This window comes from Gallus gallus, chromosome 1 (genome assembly GCF_016699485.2).
Source record: "Gallus gallus isolate bGalGal1 chromosome 1, bGalGal1.mat.broiler.GRCg7b, whole genome shotgun sequence".
NCBI lineage: Eukaryota > Metazoa > Chordata > Aves > Galliformes > Phasianidae > Gallus > Gallus gallus.
Window position 1 is genome coordinate 13,367,090 of NC_052532.1, and position 24,797 is coordinate 13,391,886.

A 24,797-nucleotide genomic window follows, 5' to 3' on the forward strand; every position below is an offset into this window, starting at 1 on the left:
GGACTTTTCCAAAGATAGCATGATCTTGCTAAATCCCATTTATCAGATCAGGGTCTCACCACAACAGACTTTTAAGGAGCTCTCACTACCTGAATGTGTGCCACAACAGAGGTGATATTCACAGAAAAAGAGGAAAGTAGAGCTTTTTATGATGGCTTGTGACAAAGAAAGTGCTGAATAACACCATGTAGTGGTACCGAACAACACTGAGATAAATAAACAGGTAGGTTTCAAAATACCTGACTTGAATTTGTTTCAAAAATATTGTTCTGTTTTCCTAAAAGGAAGCCATTTCCCATTTTCTGTTGTATGATCTTTGACATGAGAGTAGTTACAAACTGTCATCTGCTTTTGGTAATGGCAGAAAAGTTGCACTGTTTTAGGAAGCTCCAGTGGGACAGGAAATAGGTAAAAACAGAGTAACAGAACCCAGTTCTGCAAACAGATGGAGGTGCCTAACCGTCCTTAAGTTTTTGATCATAATCATAGAATATCCTGAGTTGAAAGGGACTCACTCATAAGAGTCATTGGGTCCTTCCACATAAATAATAATAATGAAATTAAACCATTATATACATATATATTCAAACTAACCTTCACTGTGGCCCCAGGAAAGAAAAGCCAGTTGCCAGTATCCACAGGATCAAGATTGTCTTCTAACACAACTTTTCTGTGAGCAGCATTGATGATCAGGATGTTGTCCAATGCCCAACAGGCTTCATACACTTCTCCAGCGTGAAGATAGTCCTGTTTCCACTGAAAATGGACATTCTCCCCTTTAGCATCCTCAGGAAGGTACAAGATGTGTATGATCGTGCTGACATTGGAAGGAGCACTGAAAAACAGTGACATGGAATTAGACCAAACATAAGCCATAACCAGGAATGGTTTTCAGTCATTTAACACATTTACTAAGTATGACACAGCTATGCTGATATCACTTGTATGATGGTAAATCATCTAAAGAGATTAGAAAATATCTGCCCTGAGGCAGAGTCCCACTGTCCTCAGTAGTGTATGTACAAACCAAACAAAGGCAGCCCCACTGCAGAAACCTTGCAGGCTGGGATTGTGAGGAACAGATCAATGAGATGTTTGGAGAGCAGAAGCACAGAGCATGACAGCATTCATTCCTCATGCTGGTCACACTTCCAAGGTGACTGGCTAATGTCTGGTATTTTGCAGATATGGTAAAAAGGAAATGATAAGGAAGCCATAGTTTCATGTGCCACATCTCCCCAAGCCTTTGGGAACATTCACACCCAGCACCCAACTTGCTCAAGACATATCCTTCTCCTGCCTGTGCTGAAACCACACCAACACGGCACACTCAGCACAGCACCGTGGCATTGTCCCTGCACAGCACACTGACCATCAACATCCCCATTCCACCCTACCCCATTTCTCCCGCTCCCTGGAGCTGCCTGCAGCAGAGAGAAAGCTGCTGAAGCACATTCACATAACACTGTAACTCGTAGGAACCACAGGAGAGATGAGCATCCTTTCATAATTCATTCTCCTCTCTGCTTTGCACGACACTGCTCTATTGACCTATTTTCTGCTGCCAGCTCCAGCTGTCAGAGTTAAAGCAACACCATTCAAACAACACAGGCATTAACTTCACAAATTTGGGATTTCAGAGGCTTGTGTTTGCTCCATCACAATAGTCATGGAATCATTTGTATTGGAAGAGACCCTTAAAGGCCATCTAGTCCAACTCCCCTGCAATGATCAGAGGATCTACAGCTAGATCAGGGTGCTCAGAACCCCCTCCAGCCTGCCCTCGATTGTCTCCAGAGAGGGGGCATCCACCACCTCTCTGGCCTACCTGTTCTGGTACTTTACTACTCTTACGGTAAAAAACTTCTTCCTTATACCCAGTTGAAATCTCCTCTCTTTTAGTTTGAAACCATTTCCCCTTGTCCTACCACAGACCCTGCTAAACAGTCTGTCCCCTTCTTTCTCATACCCTCCATTAGATATGGAAAGGCAGCTCTCAGGTCTCTCTCGAGTCTTTTCTCCAGGTTGAAGAGCCCCACAAGAAAAGATTATAAGATTCTCATTTATAATCCTTTGCTTTCATGTAAATCAGTTTGTTAAAAAACAAAGCATAATTCAACATATCTTTTTAGGAGCCAAACATTCACATCAAACTATAAAATATTTTTATGGATCATTTTATACTACCAAAGTAGAAACTCGCAACAGTATAAATTATTGTTCTTGCTGAGATTAAAAATGATACTGAAATGCAAAAGACATTGAGGTGTTGGTATGGAATGAAGTAATCACAGGGAGAGCATAACAGGCCCTTTTTCCTGGTGTTTGGTGTATAATGCAGATTGATGTGTCTATGACTATAAAAAGTACTTTAGTTTTTGCTTTAATCAATTTCTGGTTTGCTGTTAAGGATGTCACTGCATTCACTAACCTTTGATGTAAAAACAGTTTGGTGGTTTAACAGTCAATCCGCTTGTGATATAAAACATTGTGTTATCCACCCCAGCATTCACCTCCTCACTTCAGCAATGTTTGGCATGGCCTTTGGTGAAAACCAGGAACACAAGCTTACAGCACAGTGCCTACAGCATAGACTGAGCCTTTTGGTTACTGGGGCCGCATTTTAACTCTGAAGTCAATACCTTCCTGACCTCCCGCCCAGGAGGTGGATGGAACTGTGATTTGCTACAAGCAGTGGCAGTTCTGCAATTAGCATTAGTAGCCATAATTTCACCCCTCAACTTTTAATATGTCTAAACAAGTGAGAACTTAAAAGTTAGCAATCAAAAAAGGTATAAAAGACTCAAGCTTAATCAACACCTGCTCATCCAGAAAGCATGAAAGTGATTAAAAAGCTGTTACAAACCTAATTTTCTCCAGCTGAGTCCAATCTGCAGAGCTGTTCTTGCTGTAGGACACTGTGATGCTGGGATCTGAGTAACTAAAGCGGCACGAACCTGATCCTGGGAATGAAATCATAAGAGTTATGGTACATTTAAACAATAAATGATCCTCCAGTAACAATCACTACTGTCTGTGCATCTGTCACATCATCGCTTCTCTGTATTTTAAAGTGCATTGGTTGATGATGTAATTCCCTGGAATCTGTTGCTGCAGGTAAACACAAAATAATGCGTGCCTTATGAGTCAGAAATAAAGTGGGAATGATAAATCACAGCCGTGCTGTGTAATCTCTGCAGATTTCCCAAGGGAAGCAAAATAAATTGCTTAACACTCCTCCACTGCAGGAAAAAAAACAAAAAACAAAAAAACCACCATATGATATTTAAACAAATTCTTGTTATCAGAGCATAATCCATATAACAGTATTTATAGGGAAAATAGTAAAAGACTGACTTTCATACTGGTACATAGGAAAAAGAAAACAAATAAAAATATAGTAAATGATAGGAAGATCAGAATTACTTGAGCCACAGGCAAATGTTCTTCAGGAATTTGAAAGAACAAAGATATTACAAAATTAGTTATTTTAAGGATGCCCAAAGAGAATTAAATTAAGATATCATCCCATAGACTCACTAGAGCCTATAATTAATGATAAACATTTGATGCTGATCTGGGAATCTCAGAACACTTTACAAAAATGAACTAATTAAGCCCTATGGCAGCCCTGCAAGGTAGGGCAATATATTTACTTTTGATTTATAAAAGGGTGCCTCTGGGTGTTGTCACGACTGATAAGCTTAACAATTAATAAAGGGGACAGTCAAAATAATAAAAAACTGGGATTGAAAAATGCAACCTACCAAACTGATAAACAACCCGAGTGATAATTAAATACACTAAAAACACTATTTTTTCCCCTCAAATATCAAGTAATTCATGCCTTTCAGGAAATTCAACACCCAATGAAACAGATAAATCCTAAGCTGTGCTTCAGAGATCAACATCTCTACTTCAGAGACAGGTTGAAATATGAGACTCAGAGGTCACCAGGCAGCAGATAGCAGCTACCTTCCCAATTAAAAGAAGCTGCTCTCAATTAAACAGCACCTCTGATCGCATCATTTTGCTGCTGGGTGCGTACCACAGCTTTGCTCACAGTAGGGGTATGAATTATGGGTGGTACATATGGTGTGTTATGCTTGTGTGTGCTGCAGGTATATTCGGCCGCAATGAAAATTGTGCATATTCATGTACATAAATACAAATATATATTATAGAAAAGGTAATATATTAAATAATATAAATCATATAAAATATAAATGCACATAAATAAAGAACACATATATATGTGTTTAAATATACAAATGAGGAAAATGCTGGAGATAAAATTTTGCAACTTGGGGTACATTACTGCTGTAATGAAAGAAATGGCCCAATTAAAAAGATGCCAACCACCTGCACGAGGGAACAGCCTGCACATTTGAATGGGAATGTCACACACTGCTTGCAGCCCCAGCGCCCCGAGGCAGCTCCCATCATAACTCTCAGTTCAGCAGTGCTGCACATCTGGTTTTCCACTCTGTGGCACACATCACGTAAAGAGGGAAAAATAACCAAAAGATGGGATTACATCTCATCTCCGTAATTTTGACTAAGACAATCAACTAGCACCCTGGAAATGACCGGCAAAGTTAACTTCTTGGATCTTTTACTACTGTTATATTGCAAATGTAGCAGCAGATACTTCCGAACCACTCACTACAGCTGTGTGGGGCACATTCAGCTGCTCTGATACATATTCTGCTATAACGAGGCACAGAATAATTAATCCTGCAAAGGCAGCAGGACTCCGAATTACCAAACATATACCCAAAATGACTACAAAGCAACTCTCTGGGTATAATTTACTGACAAGGCACTTTATTTCTATCATATTAAAATGAAATGATGTCAGGAAAAGCCTTTACATTTCATTTTTGCCCATCTGCTGAGATGGTCTACTCCACTGAGTGGCATCTGCTGTCAGTTTCTACTTCTGTGGCTTTTAGGAGTTCCAAGCTCTAATCACACTCATCAAAACCAATGAACTTCAGCTGGTTTAACCACTTTGGCTGGCAGGAGGCTGTGAGGCAAAGCTGCAACATACTGACTTTTCTCTCATACAAAAACAACAGGAACATAAACAGGAAAAATGACAAGCAATATAGACTTAATAATGCGCCATATCCGTTATTTTTACAATCAGCTCTCGGTACGGCACTCTGCAAGAAAGCCAAATCAAAATGTCCTGCCAAAAAAGTGGAGACGGACGTATTTGCTGACAACACCATCCATATGATATTATGAAGAACGTTATCTTTTAAATCTGGACACTCTCAGACTGTACAAAGAAGACAGAAGTTCTTCCTTTTAAGAAAAAACACCACTGAAAAGTTGCAAGGCAGACGTGGTGTTTCCCCCATGTTATTGTAAAGAGAGGAGCAGACACAGAAGGCACAGAGGAATGACAAGTGCTCGTTTCTGTTCCTATGTTAGTAATCAGCCTGGTTGTACTGAGAGTAAATTAGTTTGGGAATGTGATCAATGTCAATGTAAGTAGTAGTTACTACCATGATGAAATATATGCTTTTATCAATTTGTTTTTTTTAAACAAATTCTTTGTTTAAATGTGTACACTCCATCCTCAAAATCATAAGAAAGTAAAATGTTTATTATTTAAGCATCTAATTCTGTAAAACTTTAACAACAGAAAAATAGAAATGAACACATCTGAAAAAATGTCAGCTATATTTAGGCATTATTCTTTGGCATTAGAACAGTCTTTGTGACAGATACAGGAACCACGAGGATCTAGTGCTTGCTTCTTTTACAAAACCAGTATGAATCCAGCTTGCATTAACAGCTTTTCCCCAAGGAAAGGGAGAAAGATGAAATACAACTGTTTTCCGGAACTGGATTTATTGAGATGTCATTGAAAAACAGTGTCTTTTCATGTAATTTTCAGTATGTCATTATTTTCAATATTACTTTCAAAATTATTACTGATGTTATTCCCATTACTCCATTTTACTGTAGTATGAGTAATCCTATAATAGAAATATTAAATTTTGTGTTTTTTTTTTTTTTTTTAATCTGCAGTTTGAATGTTTGCTTCTCTCTTGACCAACAAAGCAGTCATGAACAAATAGGTGGTCAAAATGCAAGTAGTTACATAGCACAAACCGAAGGCAAATTTGCCCAGGAAAGGGGAGGCATCACTTACTCCACTTCTAGAGATGCTAACAGCTGCTGCCCCAGCTCTGAGCACAGCTACCCTTGCAGTATGTGACACTGCATATCTTCACAACCAAGTCTTCCAAATAAAAAGTGTACAAAATGACTCCAGACCTTATGAATGAGCCTAGAACATGGTCGTTTTAAACCAAGAATGCTCAGGTTTTGAATTAATCATGAAAACAGGTAAGAAAACATGCAGAATGATTATCATAAAGAAGCTTATATTAGTAAACCACTGCATGAAAGCAAGATGCTGCCTGTTTCTTAAAGCAAGTAGATCATAGTAAATCTGATGCTCTGTTGTGTTTACTGCCTAAATCAAACTAAATCCAGTTAGATTTAGCTTGTCAGCTAGTTAGCTAAATCTAACTGTCTTAAGACTTACAATCATACTTTCAATATTTAGGTACGTGTGTGTGTGTGTGTGCAGGTTACCCCATTTTTAGTTTCCATATTTATAGGACTGTGTGTGACTTTCTTCTTTTTGCAATGATTTTACTCCTTTTTATAGGTGTCCAGCTGAAATTCACAGATGTTTAAACCTTCTGAAAAATGCCGAGGTAAAGACAACATTCATGGATATCATTTTAGATGATATATTTGAAGCTCTGACAATAAATTTTGACTTAGTGAAAACTATAAGCAGTAAAACAGCTTCTGTTCTAAGACCCAACTATTTCCATACATGGAATAATCTGAAACATTAATTTATTTGGCCTACGCTTTATATGCTTTTGCCCTAAGGTTAATAAAATAAAATTTACTTAAAGTTGAATCCAGACACCAACACTGATAGGAGATTATTTTGACTGGCATAGTGTAATAAAGCTGAGCAGGTCCTCCCTGCTGCTTCATTAGTTCTACCCGAACCGAAACTATGCTTCCCAATTGCTTTCCTACATGTTCTGGAGGATTCATAACGTGTAGCCAGGACCTGACTAGCACTGACCACTTATAACGTGCCCACCTGAGATGAAGATGCCTTCTTTTCCTGGAAGTCTCATTAAGTTCATTTTTTATGCTTTCAATGCCATTATCACTTAATATTTTATGCACCTTATTTTTTAAAACATCATAGAGGTAAAGTACTAAGAATATTTAAGGAGGAATGTTACGAAGGCACTTCATGACAGGTATTTGCAACCAGGTATTGGTGTATTTGTATCCAGGCTGACAACAGCAGGCAAAATTAATTCAAGACTCACTACAGCTTTGCCTCCAACTGTGTCAGATCTGCATAAATCCGAGTCACATGGCTGTTGGTCTCTAAGATTTGTTAACAACACTGTTTAGAAGCTGGTGTTTTGTTGAGATAAAACTGGGTGCCATCTGCAAGGGAAGCAATATTTTGCTTCTTTATAGACTGTGACGTCCTCTGCCTCTTGACAACCTCTTGATAGTTCCTGCAAGTGCTTCAGTGGATAAGCAGATGAGATATCTAATGCTGGCTCTAAGAAGAATGAGCCTAATGTGCAACTGTGCGAAAGCTCACAAGAAAATTTGTAGAAGGGTTTGATTATGTCCTAACTCTAGTCTGAATGGGAGCTCAGAAGAATCCTGTTTATCTAATACCAGAAGATTGCTTTTATTCATTTTGTTAATGTGTTGAATAATGATTAGTGTTTGCAAAGGATTATGATTTGCTGATATCGCTTGAATTAAGCCAGACAGAACAGGATAATATAGTGGTCGAATTTGGCTGGCTTGCTAATAGTCTTTTTCCAAATTAATGAACCATACAGTCTGGTATAATGAGTGCTCAATGGAAACTGTGGTGGCTTTTTTTTCAGGTATATGTGTATGTTGGCCTCTAATCAAGAGCCAGATGATTTCAACCATGTTAAAAAAACGAGTATTTTGTCCTGGCTATACTGGAAACACTGATACAAAAATGTGCAACTCACTATTCATGCCGTGCTGCCTCTGAAAACTTTCTCAACAGAAGGTCACAAGAATATTTTTATTTCTCCTTGAAGTCACAATTTGAACTTAGTTTCAAGTGTGATTTTAAATTATGATACATTTCAGATCTTTAGCCATTTTTAGTGTCTTTGATTATAGAACCAAATTTACAAATAAACCTTTTAATGGTAAAAATTCTTAAAAACAGCAAGATGAACTGGGTTCTATGTTGTAATTTTAGTCTACTTTTTACTTGAAAATAATTAAATACTTTTATTGCTGACTACTTGTCTCTCCCTTACAAAATTTTGGCTCTCTGTGCCACTGCGTATGTTTCGACAAACAATCCAGAATAGGTAAGTGAATGGAGGAAACAGTACTGTCATTGGTGTAAGCCCTTGGTAAAAATCAGAGCTACTCTAACTTCTCTGAAAATTATGCATCTTGAGATGCGATGTCTCAACTGTTCATTTCAGCAGAATTCAGAGAACAGCTAACGTTATTCCACTGACAGCTTCGGGCTGATGTCTAAATTAAATGAACATGCTTTTAACCTCCATCATAAAATCACATAAGACTGGGAGAACAATCAGTAAATTGGAAGCGAAATTAGCAAATATGTTTACAATTAGTAAATACATTCTCAATTAGTAAATGCATTAATCAGAAGGACTTTGGAACTGAATTCCTAAAGATTAATTAAAGGTCAAAGCCCCACTGGATGGGGCCATTATCAAGCTGCACCCACCCAAAAGGCAGCCTTGCTCAGAGCAGGAAACCTCCCATTGCCCCTTTCCACCCATGTCCTGCCAGGGTTATCAATGACAGTGAATGTACTTCTCCTGAAGTAATCCAGCTATTAAGTATGAAAAGTCTGAGGAAATACTTCTCCGCCTCAATTTCCTCTTGGTCTATTTATGTTCAGAGATACGATGCGTTTCCTGTGCTCACAAAAATTTGTTCTCTTCTAATGAACAAGATAGACCGCAGTTCATATTGCTTTTTGCGCTGAGAACATCAAGAGAAAAATAAGCTAAGCAGAAAGCTGCATTTCCCTTCTGCCAGTTTCCAGTTTATGATGATGTTCTACAATCTATAGCATAACTTTCTGAGCTACAGCCAGCAGGTATATGCTTGGGTAAAGTGTCTGTTGTCAAATAAATAATTAAATGATACTTCTAAATTTAACCGCATCCTTAAATGCACTAATATTGTTTAGATTTCCTTGCTGAAGGCAAAGTGAGTAAACTTGTTATGATTTGGATGTAATGGACACCCATTAATTACAGCTACTGAAACAATAATGTCATTAACTCCCCAGAAAGACTCTTACTGTGGTCCTTGTGTCTGACCAAGTAGTAAGTCCTACGGTAAGTAAGCATTTTCTACTCATATACCCATACTGCCTTTTTCAATATTAGTGCCATTAAATGCTTAATGTCGGATTATGGAGAGGTCCCCTGAAAGGGTGACCTTTCAATGAAGCAGGGCAAAATTTAAACGATACCATTTCGATCTTAAAGTAGTTATTAACTGGCAAATTAACATATATTGGTAAGAAGAAGAGACCTATTGCTTAACTCTGATTAGCAGCCTGAGCAAAGGTCAGTTATCATAACTCTAACGCCACAAGGATGTGAAAATACCGCAGGAGGGTATGTAGTGTTTTGTTTAGATCCCAATAGCAGTTCATTCCAGAGGGGCTGTACCGAAAGCACGCAGTGATCCCAGGAGTGCTGTGTGAAAAGTGGTAACTTGAATATGAAGACTTGAAAGTAGTTTTCTTTCCTGCTTTAATGAAATTCCCTTTCACCAGGAAAATTTGGGAAATATTTCTCAAGCCAAGTCTGGAGTTAAGGCATTGTTCATTTTTGAAAGCCTGGAAAACAGATTGCCTGTTGTTAACTTTATATGTAGGTGGGTTATAACTGGCTGGGTGAAACCTTTTTTTTTCAGTGCCTGATGGGTTTTCTATATTTTTATCTGCTTTTGCTTTCAGTGATGCCCCTGCTCCCTCCCCCACCAGAAAAAGACCGAGGGGCATTTTGCTGAGCAGGGGGCTTCAATTCCCCTTCCCCCCCAGGAACTGCAGATGCTTTGTTTTGTTTTGGAGTTAATTCAAAAATGGACAATTTTAATCGTACAACAGTGTTATCCTAATACAATGCTATGAGCAGGATTAAGATGAAAGTCAGCCTGTAATCTGGCATTTATTATTTTCAGCAACCAATTCGGTAATGGCCCACATTTGACCGTGTGGAGCTGGCTCTGGCACTTGCCCTGGGTCAGAGCCAAGAACCCAGATCCCTTATCTGTGCTGCTTTTCACTGCACAATAAATCTGTAGTGCTCACAGTTTAATTCATAGCAGTGGCAGAGAAACCGTGGTACAGAAGTAATAAAAACGATATTTCATTGTAACCTTGAACTGGCCAGAACAACACAAATCATTTAACCACAAGGCCATTAAAATGTCTTTCCAATATGGCATTAACTTTAAGCCCTTTTTTTGACCTAGGCATTATCAAGGCAGCCCTTCTTGTATAACTCAGCAAAATCAATAAACACCACCTCACATCTCCTCTTGTGCTACGTGAAGTGTGCTAGATGATGTTACTTATCTGTCTTCCTCTTTCACATTAGAGGTAATTTATAACCTGTGTATCTACACAAAGGACTTCTCTGCCAGAAAGGTGAAAGCTACTGGGTTTCATGTCAGGTAACAGAAAATGACAAACTGAGAAGCAAATAAAAAATCTTAATGTTGTTCTTTCAAGTGGAAGATAGGAAATGAAGCAAGCAGAAGAAATACAAATGGCAAATTATATTGATTTTTGCATTTAATTATATCAAATTTCCAAGCTTTTTCCAAATGGCTAGGAAATAAATAAGGATAAAGCAGCCTGGGTGTTCAGATGTAATATGTTCTTACTATTAAGAAAGAACTGGATCTGAATGTAGCAACAACCGAGCTTCATTTTATAATTTTGATTGTTTACAGAACTGGTACTTCAAATTACCTAGTTCAAAAGCTGTTTTTATGCACTATTTAAACTCAGCTCAGGCAGGTTCCTAACACATTTTTATTAGTCACTTACCTGGTATGAAATCTTTCAAAAACTACATACTAGCCCAGGAGTGCCCTTTGTTTGCTTCACACAAGCTAATCTCTCTGTTCTGTGGCCACCATCTTCCTTCCTCCACTGTGTGCCTCAGGGATTCTCCTTCCCTGTTTGTACCACAGTCAACATGACCTTATAAATGCACCAAGCACGCAGATTTGGTGTTTCCTGGAAGGTGTCAGAGAAAAAGAAACCTGGGTTCTGAGGGAAGTCATCCATACAGGTGACTAAAATGAAGGAGGTAGCTCAACATGTCCAAAACATCTGGCCCCACAAATTGTGTGTTCAGTGAAGTAGTGAGAGATTTTAAAGATCAAATACTCGTCCATGTAGTCCTCAGAAGGGGCTTATTTTTCACTTTAGTATCTCTCTAGAGACACACGAGTGAATTTTCATAGCAATTCTGAAAAGAAATTCCTGGTGTATGTCTGGTTCAGCTGAGGTCAGGTCCAGTGCTACCTCATAAAATGGCTACTACAGCATTTGTCGCTCATTGGATAGTTTTTGCTAATTGTAAACTAAGCAAACATGAAAATTAAGAGAAAGTAGTCAGCAATTGTTCCTCCCAGCCAAAGCTGTGGCATATTCAACAAAACATGTTTGGATGTGTGAATTTCTATTGGGTTGTCTACATCCAAGCAGAAGATGAATAGATGATGCAAAAGCAGTACTGTCACTATAACAGCTGCCACTAGAAATGAACTAAATCATAATAAAAATATAAATGACAAGAGTCTTTGGACTGTTGCATGGAGTCAGATGAGTTCATCATTGTACACACTACTGAGCCAAGCAGTATACGGATGTTTCAGCACTGGTGAGGCCCCACCTCGAGCACTGTGTTCAGTTCTGAGCACCTCAATACAGAAAGGACATTGAGGTGCTGGAGCAGGTCCAAAGAAGGGCAACAAGGCTTGTGAAGGGCTTGGACAATATGCCTTACAAGGAGCAACTGAAGGAACTGGGGCTGTTTAGTCTGGGGAAAAGGAGGCTGAGGGGAGACCTTTTTGCTCTCTTCCAATATCTGAAAGGTGCTTACAGGCGAGAGCAGGGTTGGCCTCTTCTCACTAGTGACAGTTGACAGGAGGGGAGATGGCCTCAAGTTGCACCAGGTGAGGTTTGGGTTGGATATCAGGAAAAACTTCTTTACAGAAAGCGTTTTTGAGCACTGAAATAGGCTTCCCAGGGAGGTGATTGAATCACCATTCCTGAATGTGTTTAAAAACCGTTTGGATGTGGTTGGTGCTCAGGGGCATGGTATAGTGGTGGGCTGTTAGATTTAGGGTAGTACGGTTAGATTGAGGTGGGACTTGATGATCTTGAAGTTCTTTTCCAACCTGAGCAAGTCTGTGATTCTATGATTCTGGAGGGAAGGAGAAGCAATTGCCTTCCTGCAGATGCTACTCCAAGTGAGCCCATGGAGAAATTATTTTCTCCATGAACATACCTGAGTCAGTTGCACTATTTATGCCTATATTGTAAAGTAATCTGTATCCATTACGATCTTCTCTTTGCTGAGGTTCATAAGGAAGCAAATGTGTTTCTGAAACATAAAAGCTGGGCAGTAATTACTCATCTAAAAGGCACATTCATCAATTCTGTTTTAAAAATTACTACTACAACTACTATTGCTATTGTAGTTTGAATACGTATCAGAGCAAAAAAGGAGTATTTTCCTTATCTATAGAATCAATTACTTGTAGTTTAATTCTCTAGGATTCAGACTGGTAACAAACTGGCACTTCAAAAATGAAGGAAGAAACCTAAGCCTGAAGAAAGATGCACTATTTCACTGAAGGTGATAAAAACGATATGTGCTTTGTCTTCAACAAACATCAGTGAGATCCTTAGTACGTAGATTTACAGAGTAAATCAACTTTGGTGTTGACCCTAGAGACCTCGGTGGTTCAAAAAGAGTAATAGAGGCTGCTGTATTAATGATTCACTAACCTGCTGTCTGAGGCAAGGCAGGGCACGACATGAAAACCCTTTTGGAACCATTATGTCAAAGATCTGCATCCAAATCAATGACCCTTACTCATACACTAATCAAAAGCAATCAATAGCATATTTTAAATTGTTTTTTCTATTGCACTTGTGAAAGACTGTGAAATGAGCAAGCATTAAAAATAGGTTGTAAATATACTAGACCACATAGAAGTTCTTGATAAGTGCATTACAGAGGGACCTTTCCTCTTAAAATAAATGATGCTATAAATATAAAGGTCAACACAGGCTCAACACACAATTACTCTTCAGTTAAGTAGTGTTCATACTCTGATGGATTTATAAAGCTCAAGACTTTTAAAGTGAAGAGAGTGGTGACTGCTCTTCCAGGAAATAAAATTGAAAGAGTGAAATACCTTTCACTGTTGAGCATGTTTGGAGAAATGATTAGCTCTATTACTTGTTTTTGTGATTAAATGATGAGTTTGTCAATGAAATATTTGTGCATGTAAAAGCAGAAAGCATAACATTTTATTTTCATTTAGGAAATAAATAAACAAAAATTAGGGAAAATCACAGAATTGTTGGGTTTGGTTAGAAGAGACCTCTGGAGATCATCTATTCCAACCCTTGCTAAAGCAGGTTCCCTACAGTAAGTTGTAGAGGAAAGTGTCCAGGAGGATTTTGAATATCCCCAGAGAAGAAGACCCCACAACCTTTCTGGGCAGCCTGTTCCAATGGAACTTCCTGTTTCTACAGAGAACTATTAAGATATTAGGAGAGATTAACAATTTGTAGATATTACTAGAAAATAGAGGGGGAACAGTTAATAACATGCTCTAGTAATGACTGAGGATCTTTGAATAATACCATAAAAGTTGAAAAGAATTTTAAGATATGATCCTTCCTTACAAACATTTTGCATTTATCCAGTCAATGACACCGTGAAATTCACCCTGCTTGTAGAGGAGTGTTTAAGAGTTTTCATGAACAAAGCTGGAGAATGAGTGCTTTCCTTATCAAGTTATTCCTATTTTTCAATATTGTTCAGTAGTCAAAAATAACCCATCAATACTAGAGCATTAAGAAAGAGCTATGGAACAAATTATTTTCAAGGAAATTGAACATTCTCCACAAACAGTTTTCATGTTGAGACACACATGGCTCCAAGGAGCACCTGCATGGGACAACAGGCTAAGCGTTGGTGCTCATCAGCTTCAGCTTGGTGTTTGACACATGCACTGCGGAAGAAGGAGGGCTGCAAATAGTCTGACAATGCTGAACGCCCACACAGAGTATGCACAGCCCACATGCATCACAGACGTGGGAGCATATGCTTGAAGAGGATGCCCAAGGAACAGTGCCACTTGTACACCTGACAGCTTGGCAGTGCTCCCTTAAAGCCTTCTCTCTTCCCTTATAGGATTCCATGAGTAGCTTTCTTCCCACGTCTACCTCAGTTATTAATCTCTCATTACTATCTAGTCACCTTCCATCACATGGGCCTAAATAATAATCCCTGGAGAAATCTAGGGGCTTAGCTAAGGGGAAAAGCCTGAGCTTTGGAGTGAGTAATAGAGAATATTTCAGCTAACAACTCAGGCTAACATCTCTGTAATGTCCTGCAATCCCAAGTTGTTGAACTAGACTTCCTGGCCCACAGGAGTCCAAAGGTATTGCTTTAAATATCTCCATCAACAGCCCTATTGAGTACTGAGGAAACTGCCAGATTTTGTCTTTCACATATCTGTACTTGATCTTGGAGATATGTAGTCATGGGTGATTAAAGATATCTGAAGGAATTGAAATTTTCTGCACACTTGGGCCTAGAGCACACGAATGTAAGCATCACCCCAGCCCTGGACCACAAGGCAGTGCCACTGGCTCTGGTGACTCCGAATGAGTGCAGCATGGCAGAGACATTGCTCTTACTCAGAAAAGCTACTGTGCATTAATGCTGTCCTGTGTGCTGAATAGGGCTTACTAACTACCTTTCCATCCTAATTAAGGCCTCATCCTCAGTGCTCCTTTTGAACTCTATTGCCCTTCAGAGTACAAGACTACCAGATGCATAGCATATTAAGAAAACTACACAGAATATCAACTCATGAAAAATTCACTAGGATCTTATCCTTTCTGACCATACAGGGATTCATGATGTAATCAAAGCCAATTTTTTTGCTTCATTTTCCAGTCTTCACCTGCTTATATAGCTGCAAATATAGAATTTCATTTGATAATTAGAGATGAGAGGAATCAAAGGATATGCACTTTCATGTGGCCACAGCTAGGTGAGAAATCTAATATATAGGCAACCCCAAAGGATTTCAGCTTAAGCATTCCAGTGGTAGATAGAAAGTGTTGAACCTTCTTTAAGAAAAGGTAATTCTCTTGGATGAATCTCTAAATAGGGTTATGATTAATCTGGACACTCGGGAATAAGATGGAAACTGGCAAATGCCTTATTCAGTTTTATGATTGTAAAGCCAAGTACTGCTGAGCACAGCAGCAGTCTCCCGGCTCACACTGGTTTTTATCAGTTACAAAACCAATCTGTGCTATATTTCAAGCCCAACATAGGCATGCAGGTAATGTGATACATTTTGAACTTAGGCTGAAATTTTATTTACTCAGATGCGTATCACCCCTCTTCTGCTCTATTACATGGGGTGTTTTACTGGTTTCTACTGGTACAGTTCAGGATATTGTTACCATACATGATATTTCCTACTCAGCCATTCTTTGACCTTTTTTTATTTGACCTTCCCAGATGATAGGACCAAAGGCTACTAGTGAAATTTTAGATCTAATTGTTACACGTCTGGGAAATGCAGTCTTCCGTATGCCACCTGCAGTGGGACCCAGCTGCCAAGCTGGAACAGCAAACGTTCACTGACTATGAATGGTACAGCCACAGGTGGGAGAATGAGACAGAAATGTGTGGCTTTAAAAACCCCAGGAATACTTCTGTGGGTGAATGTCATGTCCTAACAAAGCAAGTGAGCTGCTGCCCTTCCACTGGTTGCGTGAAGCTGCAGGGCAGCTCCAGGCTGGTTTTTTGCTAGAGGTGCTGGATCTTTGTGCAGTAATTCAGCTTAGGAACAGACACATTTTGCTAGCTTTTTAAAAATGGTAATTTTATATAAAAGCACATACACCAATCGTTAGCACTAATAGCACTGCTGTCAGCTGCACGGTGACACTTAATGTTGCTCAAATAGTCAAATGAATGACTTCAGGTAGAAACAAATGTAACTGATGTATTTCTGAGCCTGCTAGGATATTGATTTCAGACCCATTAAAAAAAGAAGCAGCTTGCCAAGCTGCCCGATAGCTCTTATTTCCAACTGAGATTTCCAGACTTTAATCACACCTTTGCTGAAATACTTCTAGTGATTTACTTTTTTAAAAATAGGTATATAATTTGGAAATATATATCCAGGATTCCACAGAGGAAGCAGCCATATTTCTTGCTTGCTTTTTTATTGAACTATTTGTGTCATAAAGACATTTTTCCTTCATACTTTGAACACGGAGATTTAATTTAAGGAATTAAGTGTTTTCCGAGTTTGCCCTCAGCCCAAGCCACAACTTCTGCAATAAGCCCCAACCACACACTGCGATAACTTACAGCAGGCATTCTAGGTGGTAGAGCATGCCACCACCCTGTAAATAATCAGAATCAAACAGCACCTAGTTTTGTTCTGTCCTGCTACCTATTCTGTTTGTATAGACATGTTAAAAATAGCTTTATCCAACCATAACCTGGAAGACATTAAGGGTTTAAAATATTAAAGAAGAAAAATCCACTTTTGCTAGTTCTATTTTAGAAACAGCAATCACACATTAGAGAAAGAACAAGTGATTATAGCATTTGCCACTGGGTTATAAAATAGATGTGATAAAGATTACTCCACGACCATATCTCCCATCATCAGAATATCCACTGGAATTGCTCCTTTTCAAAGTTTATATTGGGAGTTTCATGGATTATCAAGAGATGAATAAATGTGCTGTAGTTTTTACAAGATGTTTTGAATCTCTCATGTCGAGTGCCACCAAACAAAACAATGAAAATAAAACTGAGGGTCATTTTCCATTGCAACAACGACTTTTTACACTTTCTCAGGTGAAAGACTGAGCTAAACTTACCAAGGGAAAACTGAAGGACGGATGCAGTAGTTGTGTTAAGGCCATTGGTAGTCTACAGGAAGAAGAGCAAACAGCAGAGAGATTGTGTTAGGTCAGCAAAACAGTACATTCATCACTTGTTTTTCTTTGAAAGCCTGGAAGGTCTCTGGATACCTAGATCTCCAGTGCAAAAAACTATTAATTTCCTATCCTTTCAGGTTGAGTGATTGTGGACACTGCTGTTATGTCATTTTGATTATTGATATCTCATCACATGTCATAGCTGTTTTCCTTTTTTTATTTTTTACAGTATTGATGTCTGCCAAATGATGTGAAATGCTGGCACTTGATCAGGGTTTAGGAGATCTAAAAAATGAAGCAACCCTGTCATCTATGGCCAGCTTGGATAAACATGTGCATATATAATTGTTTTTACTTCTCTCAGCACAGAACAAGAAACAAAAATGAGTATAAATAAATAATGACAATAACATTAAATAAATATAAAATAATGAAATATTTAGAGGAAATAATATAATCTTAGTCTTCATCAGTAAAGCAAACAAAAACTTGGTGCTACAGCATAATATATACCATGAAATTTTGTAGCAGCATCTACCGATCCAACCAGGACCTACAAACAGGCAAAAAACTCCAAGCAGTTCACTCTGTATTCAGGACACTGCCCACCTATGTTGCTTTTCTTTCTCCCTATTTCAATACCCTCATATTTCAGTAGTTCAAATTAGGACAGTTTTATAAGATAAAAAGCACTACAGTATTGTGAAGAAGATAGGACCACCTGTATTATTTCAAAATTATTTTCAACACATTTTGAAAGTTAAGCTTAACACTACTGCTATGTAAGAAGCAAGCCAGAAGCACTACTGTAAAGATACTGCCTGATCTAGGTATTTTGTCGAGGAGCTGAAAAATCATAGCAGCTGTTTAGCAAAGAGAAAGAGCTACTGGATCATCATCTCAAAAAGAAGAGACTCAAAGTTTGCTTCATTCCCATTTGCAGAAGACCCAGCAGAGATATGAGTTATCACTATAAGCAGACATTGCAGGCTAGAGTGAAAAAGGAAAAATGTACGAATGAAAGACCACATCAGCAAGAAACAAAAGAATAAAGGGAAAAAAAGGCACAAACTGATAAGACAGTAAATTTATGCAATCTTAAAAATGACATTTAATTAGAAGAACAGTGACAGCAAATGCCCTAAGTAAATTCGTCTGATATTTATTGCCAGTGGTGCTTGCAGCCTGGATCTGAAGACCTTGGAGTTGTCCTCCCACGTCAGAACCCACAGACCAAAACTTCTTTGTTATTTCCCATTAGAGTAGTGACGGATTCTTCCATTAGGAATCTGCGACCCTCACTCATTCAGAACATCATAATGTGGACATGGCTAAAGAGAAGCTAAACTCAGCCCTAGAAGCAAGGTCTGCAGCTAGCAGAGCTCTATGCTTTGGACACCAGTGCTGAGCTGGGGACCTGTGTGCAGGTGGCTACAAGTAGAGTACCTGGAGGACTTGAATGCTCTGAGGGATGGAGAAATTGAATAGAAACGGATTGAAATTGAATAGAAGATCACCACCACCAATAATAAAATTGGTGAACTGCAAAATACAGATTAAAAAAAAGGAGCTCGTGAACACAGAACTGTCATTTTCTTAAAAAACTAGCACTCAAAAAGTAGACCCAGTTATTTGGAAGATCCTACTATAGCAGTATTACAAACACAATTTTGTCAGCATTTTTGAATGGCAAAAAGCACATTTTCTGTATAATTTCCCCAAGTCACGCAGCAAAAGCACAGATTCTTCCATTATCAGGTATTCCTATTCACTTTAATTATCTACTGTGTAGATATATATGAAAACTGGAGAGAGAAATCTCTCATGTCTGAACTCCCTTATTACCCTGCACATTGCTGCAGGACAATGAACAAAAGCTAATCCAAAATGCAGAGGTTTTCTGACTGTTACTTAGGATCAGAAAAATATCCATATCTTTGCCAATGTATAATCAGAATTTGTATGTATATTCACATCTATATTATTAACAAATTCCTGGGTGTCAGGACAGCTTTCACCATCCCCTTCCATGTATTAACATCAGCATTTAGATTATAACAGGTAGATCAGCTTGAGTAGCTGATTTCAGTTGAGCTAATGGTCTTCTTCCTTTGCAAGTTAGTTTTAAACTGTACTCATTTATAAATAACATGGTTTACTATGCAGCCCACCAGTGCTTGTACGGATAGCATCTCTGCCTCCAGGCAATGGTCCAGAAAAGCAAAAGGGATTCAGCTTTGTTCAGTGCTGGTTTGCACCAAGTTAAGGTATTTGTGAATTTAATAACAGGTGGAGACCTGGTCTTGGGAATGTTCTAGTGGGTGTAGGTGAGCATGGGGCATGACTGTATTATCCAAGCAACTTTTCTTTGAATGACAAAGAACATTAGAGAGATCTTTGTTTTCCTTCCTCCACACTGAGAAGAAAAGGGTCCATGAAATGGCTTGTTTTAGTGTGAGTTTTTGATGTCTTTTTTTTCTACATACATGCTGAATACAGAGGAAATTTTCTTATAAGTGTTAACAAATGGGATCTTCACTGAAATGCAGTAAAGATTAGCTGATAATAAGGCTACAAGTGCTTTAGGAGGATGAATGAAAATTTAAGTAATTAATCACAGTTATTAATGATCTGTGAACAGATTTGGTGGGACAGATTCTCAACCATCGCAATAATCTTGAATAGCAATTTTCAAAACTATTTGAAAATTTGCCATTATCTGTACATTATATTTGCTGAAAATACAATTTTTCTCTCCTTGGAATATTTCTAAAAGGCAGTTATAGTCTTTAAGCAAAACCAAGGGGGTTGCGTTTATATCAGCTCTTTTAAAATTGCAATCATGTCCCAATTTATGTTCATTCTGTCAGGATTGATTCAATATTATGCATCACATTTATCATGCTAAGTAATAAAGTGCTTTCTGACTTGAGTTATGAGTACCTATTATATTAGCTTACATTCAATTAATTATGTTATGTTATGCAAGTTCTAATTTCAAAACGAAACCCTTTATCAATGTTCAGTAGCTCATATTACCAAGAAATGAAATGTTATCATTTATCACAAAAGACATTCAGAAAAAAAACAAAAGAGAATATGTTGAGAGTTGTTCAGGTAATGTTTTAGAAAACAAAAAACAAAACGACAACGTTTGATCTTCCAAAAACCTTTTGAAAAGTCTTGTAAAGGACTGCTAAGTTCAGATACTGCAGAAAGGAAACCTACTTTTTTCTGAGCTGGCAGGGAGTCTTTAGTAGCTATTTTTCTCTGCAACATCCCTCACACTAAATATCTTTCCAGGATTTTACCAGTGGTAAATTCTCACCAACAGACGCAGACAGGTGGTATTAAACAACCTCTCCCTGCAGCAGCAGACAGCTACAGGCAGTAAGGAGCAGAGACGGAGGTCAAGGAAGAAAACCAGTAGCTGTCACAGTTGTTGATATAACACATTTTGCAAATTCAACTCCTCTTCACTTAGTATTTTAAAGCAATAACGTGGAAAAAGGAGCTTTGAACAGAAACAGATCTCAAGAGCAATTTCAAGCACGGGACTCAAAAAATACATAAAGATTGGAGAAGTAAAAAAGGTTTTAAATTTTTTGACAGGAAGAGATGAATTGTTTAGATGCTGAAAGATGGTTACACATGAATATCAAGTCATTTCAAAGAACATTAAGATTAAAATCTGTGTCCATATATGAAAATGAACCCAGGTCAGACCTGTGGTATGAGCAGTGTCCTGTGCTCACCCCAAATATTAAACCCTTCATAAGTATTTGATTTTTTGGCAACATTGCCATAATATTTATACTTGCATTATTAGGCTTAGAGCTGTTTATAAGCATGATTATTTTTTCAGCTGATTATTTAATCACACCTCTTAGGCATCATAATACATTTTTTTCCAAGTTCCTAATGCTATGACAGTGCCATTTTACCATATGGCAATACAAGAGATACAGTCCACTGCTGGATTTTGAAGTCAATTTGTGATTAATAAAGGTAGGCTAAATTACATATCAGCAGGAAGAAGACATCTAATTAACAACATTTTAAACTACTTGGGACCCTTGGTTTGCTAAATGCAATTAGGTTATTTTTCAGGAATTGTTACCTACATGCAATACTGGAATTTAAAATGAGTAAAAAAATGTGGGAAAAGCATCCTAGTGGTGTGACTTCATTTCTGTACAGGGCATAAAACAATGCATCTCTTCTCAAGGCAGTTAATGAAGCTTAGCATGTTCAGATAGGATTCAAAGTAGCAGAGAGGCAATTTAGCAGCACTGTCAGGATTCCCCTGCTGGAGTTGGCTATGGAGAGAATGACTGAAACTCTCCTTTACTCATAAAATAAATGAATTGCTTTTAAATCTGTTTATGCCTTTGAGTCACCAGCAACATCTACATTACATTTGTGCAATTTTGATCTCAGTTAAAGATGTAAAATTAATCCCATTAAAGGAATTGTCAGTGTCTAAAACAAGGAGAAGATTCTTGGCCAAAACCACTTCTGCTTTATGGCACTCTTCCATCTATCCTCTCCAAATAGCTCTCATTAGCCTCTCCCTCCACTCAGAATACTATTGAAAACATGAAAATTAATTTTGAATTATACAGGCTTTGAGCTGCTCTTGTAATTTTTCAGTTCCTTCAAAAACTCCCATTTTATCTACATCACTGCAGCTAACTGCTGGTGTCAGCTGCAGCATGTGGGCATTGGTTATATATCTTTCAATTAATTTCTCCCACCCAGATGATCCCAAGTTAATGCAAGTTGCACCATGTTGTTTCTTTCAGCAATTTTATGGCTAAACTACACCCCAGTGAAATTAATTCTGTCACGTTCATCATGACTCAATTTGCTACATACACTTTCCTTAGACTGGCAGGTGCTTGCTCTGGGCTGCATTTAAATCTGTAAGATGTCTTGTTCGCAAGTGATGTTTTGCAAACAAATTAACATTTGTCAACAGCAACAAGAAAAAAAAAAAAGGGACAGGGCTAATAGAATATAAGAAGAACAATGAACCTTGTCTTTATTTCTTTGTTGGAAATAAAAAGACAGTGATGACAATTTGACAACAGAGCTCCGTTACAACACCTTTCATAGAATCACAGAATGGCCCGGGCTGGAAGGGACCTCAAGGATCATGAACCTCCAACTTCCTCACCACAGGCAGGGCCATTAACCTCCACAATTAATACTAGACCAGGCTGCCCAGGACCCCATCCAACGTGGCCTTGAACACCTTCAGGGACAGGGCATCCACAGCCTCTCTGTCTTTATGGATATTTTAAATAACAAATATGCACTGGATCAAGAGATTTTCTCTTGCAAGAATTGCAACAATTTTTGGTTATCAGTCATCTATTGTTTTGGATGTTCCTGTGGTGTTCTTCCATGGTATCATCACCTTTGCTAAAGAGACTGTCTGCTAAACAGTAAACCTGCAAAGCACTTACCAGCTCTCGGGGACCATATGGCTCACAGAAAGTGATGGCACTGCCATGCATAATCACGCCACACTGCTCTCCAATCTCACAGTTGCTGCATTCAGACCTGCAGGAAGAACAGAACATGTTCAAAATGGAAGCGAGAAACCACACACTGGAGACGGCATCAGGCAAGGAGACTGTAAAATAAGACTTATATTTTGGCACTCAAATCAGACTGTTTAGCTAACACAAGGTCAAGCACCTCTAAGTCCAGTGTGCTAAATCTGCCTCTTGATAAAGGACCACGTGGATAGATAGATAGGCACTTGCTCTTGACTGTAAAACTTGGGTAGGATCAGATCAGAGGAACAAACCAGTGCAACTGAGTGATTTTATGATGCCACTAGATCACAGGGACAGTATGTAATTCAGAGGTGCTCCAGTTTGCAAACACCACTTTCCTGCTTTCCTGCATCACTTTTGCATGGCTTTGGCTTTACCACCTTTCTCTCAGGGACAGAAACCTCATTCATGGAAATGAACAGAATAAACCACTCTGGAGAGTGGTTTATTATTAAACCAGTCTGGAGAGAAAGCCAGCCTTAGTATGCCTTCAGTCTTCTATTGCCCTCATGCAGCATGGATGGAGACCAAGGCCTAGCACAGAGCTTGGCCTTCAGGCAGCTCACTGAGTTCTTCCTGACAAGACTGTCGTACTCCCTCCAAACAGGAACAGGAATGGACATTGCAGATTTTGAAACCTTGAACCCTCCAGCTGCAGGATTATCTGTTCTAAAGGGCAGGCTGAAGGTGAGAACCAAGCAGGGAGGTGGCACTTTTGCAGGAGAGCTTGGAGTGTTCAATGTCTGCCATCTGTGTTGCAATACTGTCTTCAGGCATCCCCTTTAAAATCAAATGTAGAGACAACATTTGCTCTGGGGACAAATTTACTGTAAGCAATGGTGAATTCACACCAAACCTTGTCATTTCTTTCCAATTTCTGTCTGTACTTTGATAACTGGTATTTTTAGAGTCTAAAGTGAAATGGACTTCAGTAAGGGGTGCTTAGATCTTTTCTTCCTTGTCTTCTCTCATGCAAAGTGCCTCTGGCTTGGCTACCTTTTCTGATGCAGAGTGTCACAAAAATACACATTCCCATAGTTCAGTAATCTGCAGAGGCTTGATTTCATTCTTTTAATCCTCCAGCTAATTTCTGGATGACAGAAATCAGATGGAAAGGAAGAGATTTCAACAAGACAGGGACTTGTTGGTACATATGATCATAGCAATGATCACAGTTAGTTCCTATACAAATTTCCTTGATCTTTTTTACTTCTTTTCCTAATTTACAGCACTTGTTTGTCTTTTCAATGATAAGTGTTGTGCCAAACCTCTGTCAGGTCTTTCTGTAAGCATCTTGAAGCAGGATATTTCTATTCCTGAGTGTCTAAAAACCATAAGCACACCATGGGCACAGATAGGACAAATTAAATCTCTGGCTACATTGCTGGGAATGGTCCAGCAGCATCGTCAAAGGGTCAAATCTATCCAGAGAGCTGGGGCTGAGGGATAGATGTTAGACTTTCAGATGCATAGATGTAGTGAATAATTGATTGCACTTGTTATTTTGGGTTTCTTCACTTGATCCAGGGTCAACTCAATGCAGGGCCGGCTCTAATGTGCCCCAGTCCATTACAGAAATCAAAGATGAATGCCTCTTCCCTCTTCATAAGTCACTCCCTTATTCTAAGATTTTATTACAGTAAATTTCATTTCCAGTTCCCAGAATAAAGTCAGATTTAAAACATCCTTGATTTTTTCCTCGTATGGATATTTAACTAAGGTTATTCAGCAAATCACATTGATAGCATTTAGTATTTTGGATTTAAGTAGCAAAACTGAATCCTCTAATAAAGTAATGTAGTTCCTACCGATTTCAATGAATTAATATTTACTTATATAAGCCACAGTTGGCCCACAATTTTATT

The 24,797-nt window shown here is 38.5% G+C and overlaps 1 protein-coding gene across 3 annotated transcripts in view; it reads right to left on the reverse strand.

Annotated features, from left to right (window-relative positions):
• The window catches only part of RELN (reelin), a 273,059-nt gene that overhangs the window by 123,008 nt on the left and 125,254 nt on the right, over positions 1 to 24,797 (reverse strand). For all 3 annotated transcript variants that reach the window (XM_004934740.5, NM_001305123.2, XM_040701261.2), the window contains exons 7-10: positions 22,837 to 22,933; positions 17,306 to 17,357; positions 2,867 to 2,963; positions 595 to 835 (exon numbers count right to left, since the gene is read on the reverse strand). In XM_004934740.5, the coding sequence (XP_004934797.3) occupies positions 595 to 835; positions 2,867 to 2,963; positions 17,306 to 17,357; positions 22,837 to 22,933 (487 nt within the window). The remainder of the gene's footprint in view (positions 1 to 594; positions 836 to 2,866; positions 2,964 to 17,305; positions 17,358 to 22,836; positions 22,934 to 24,797) is intronic.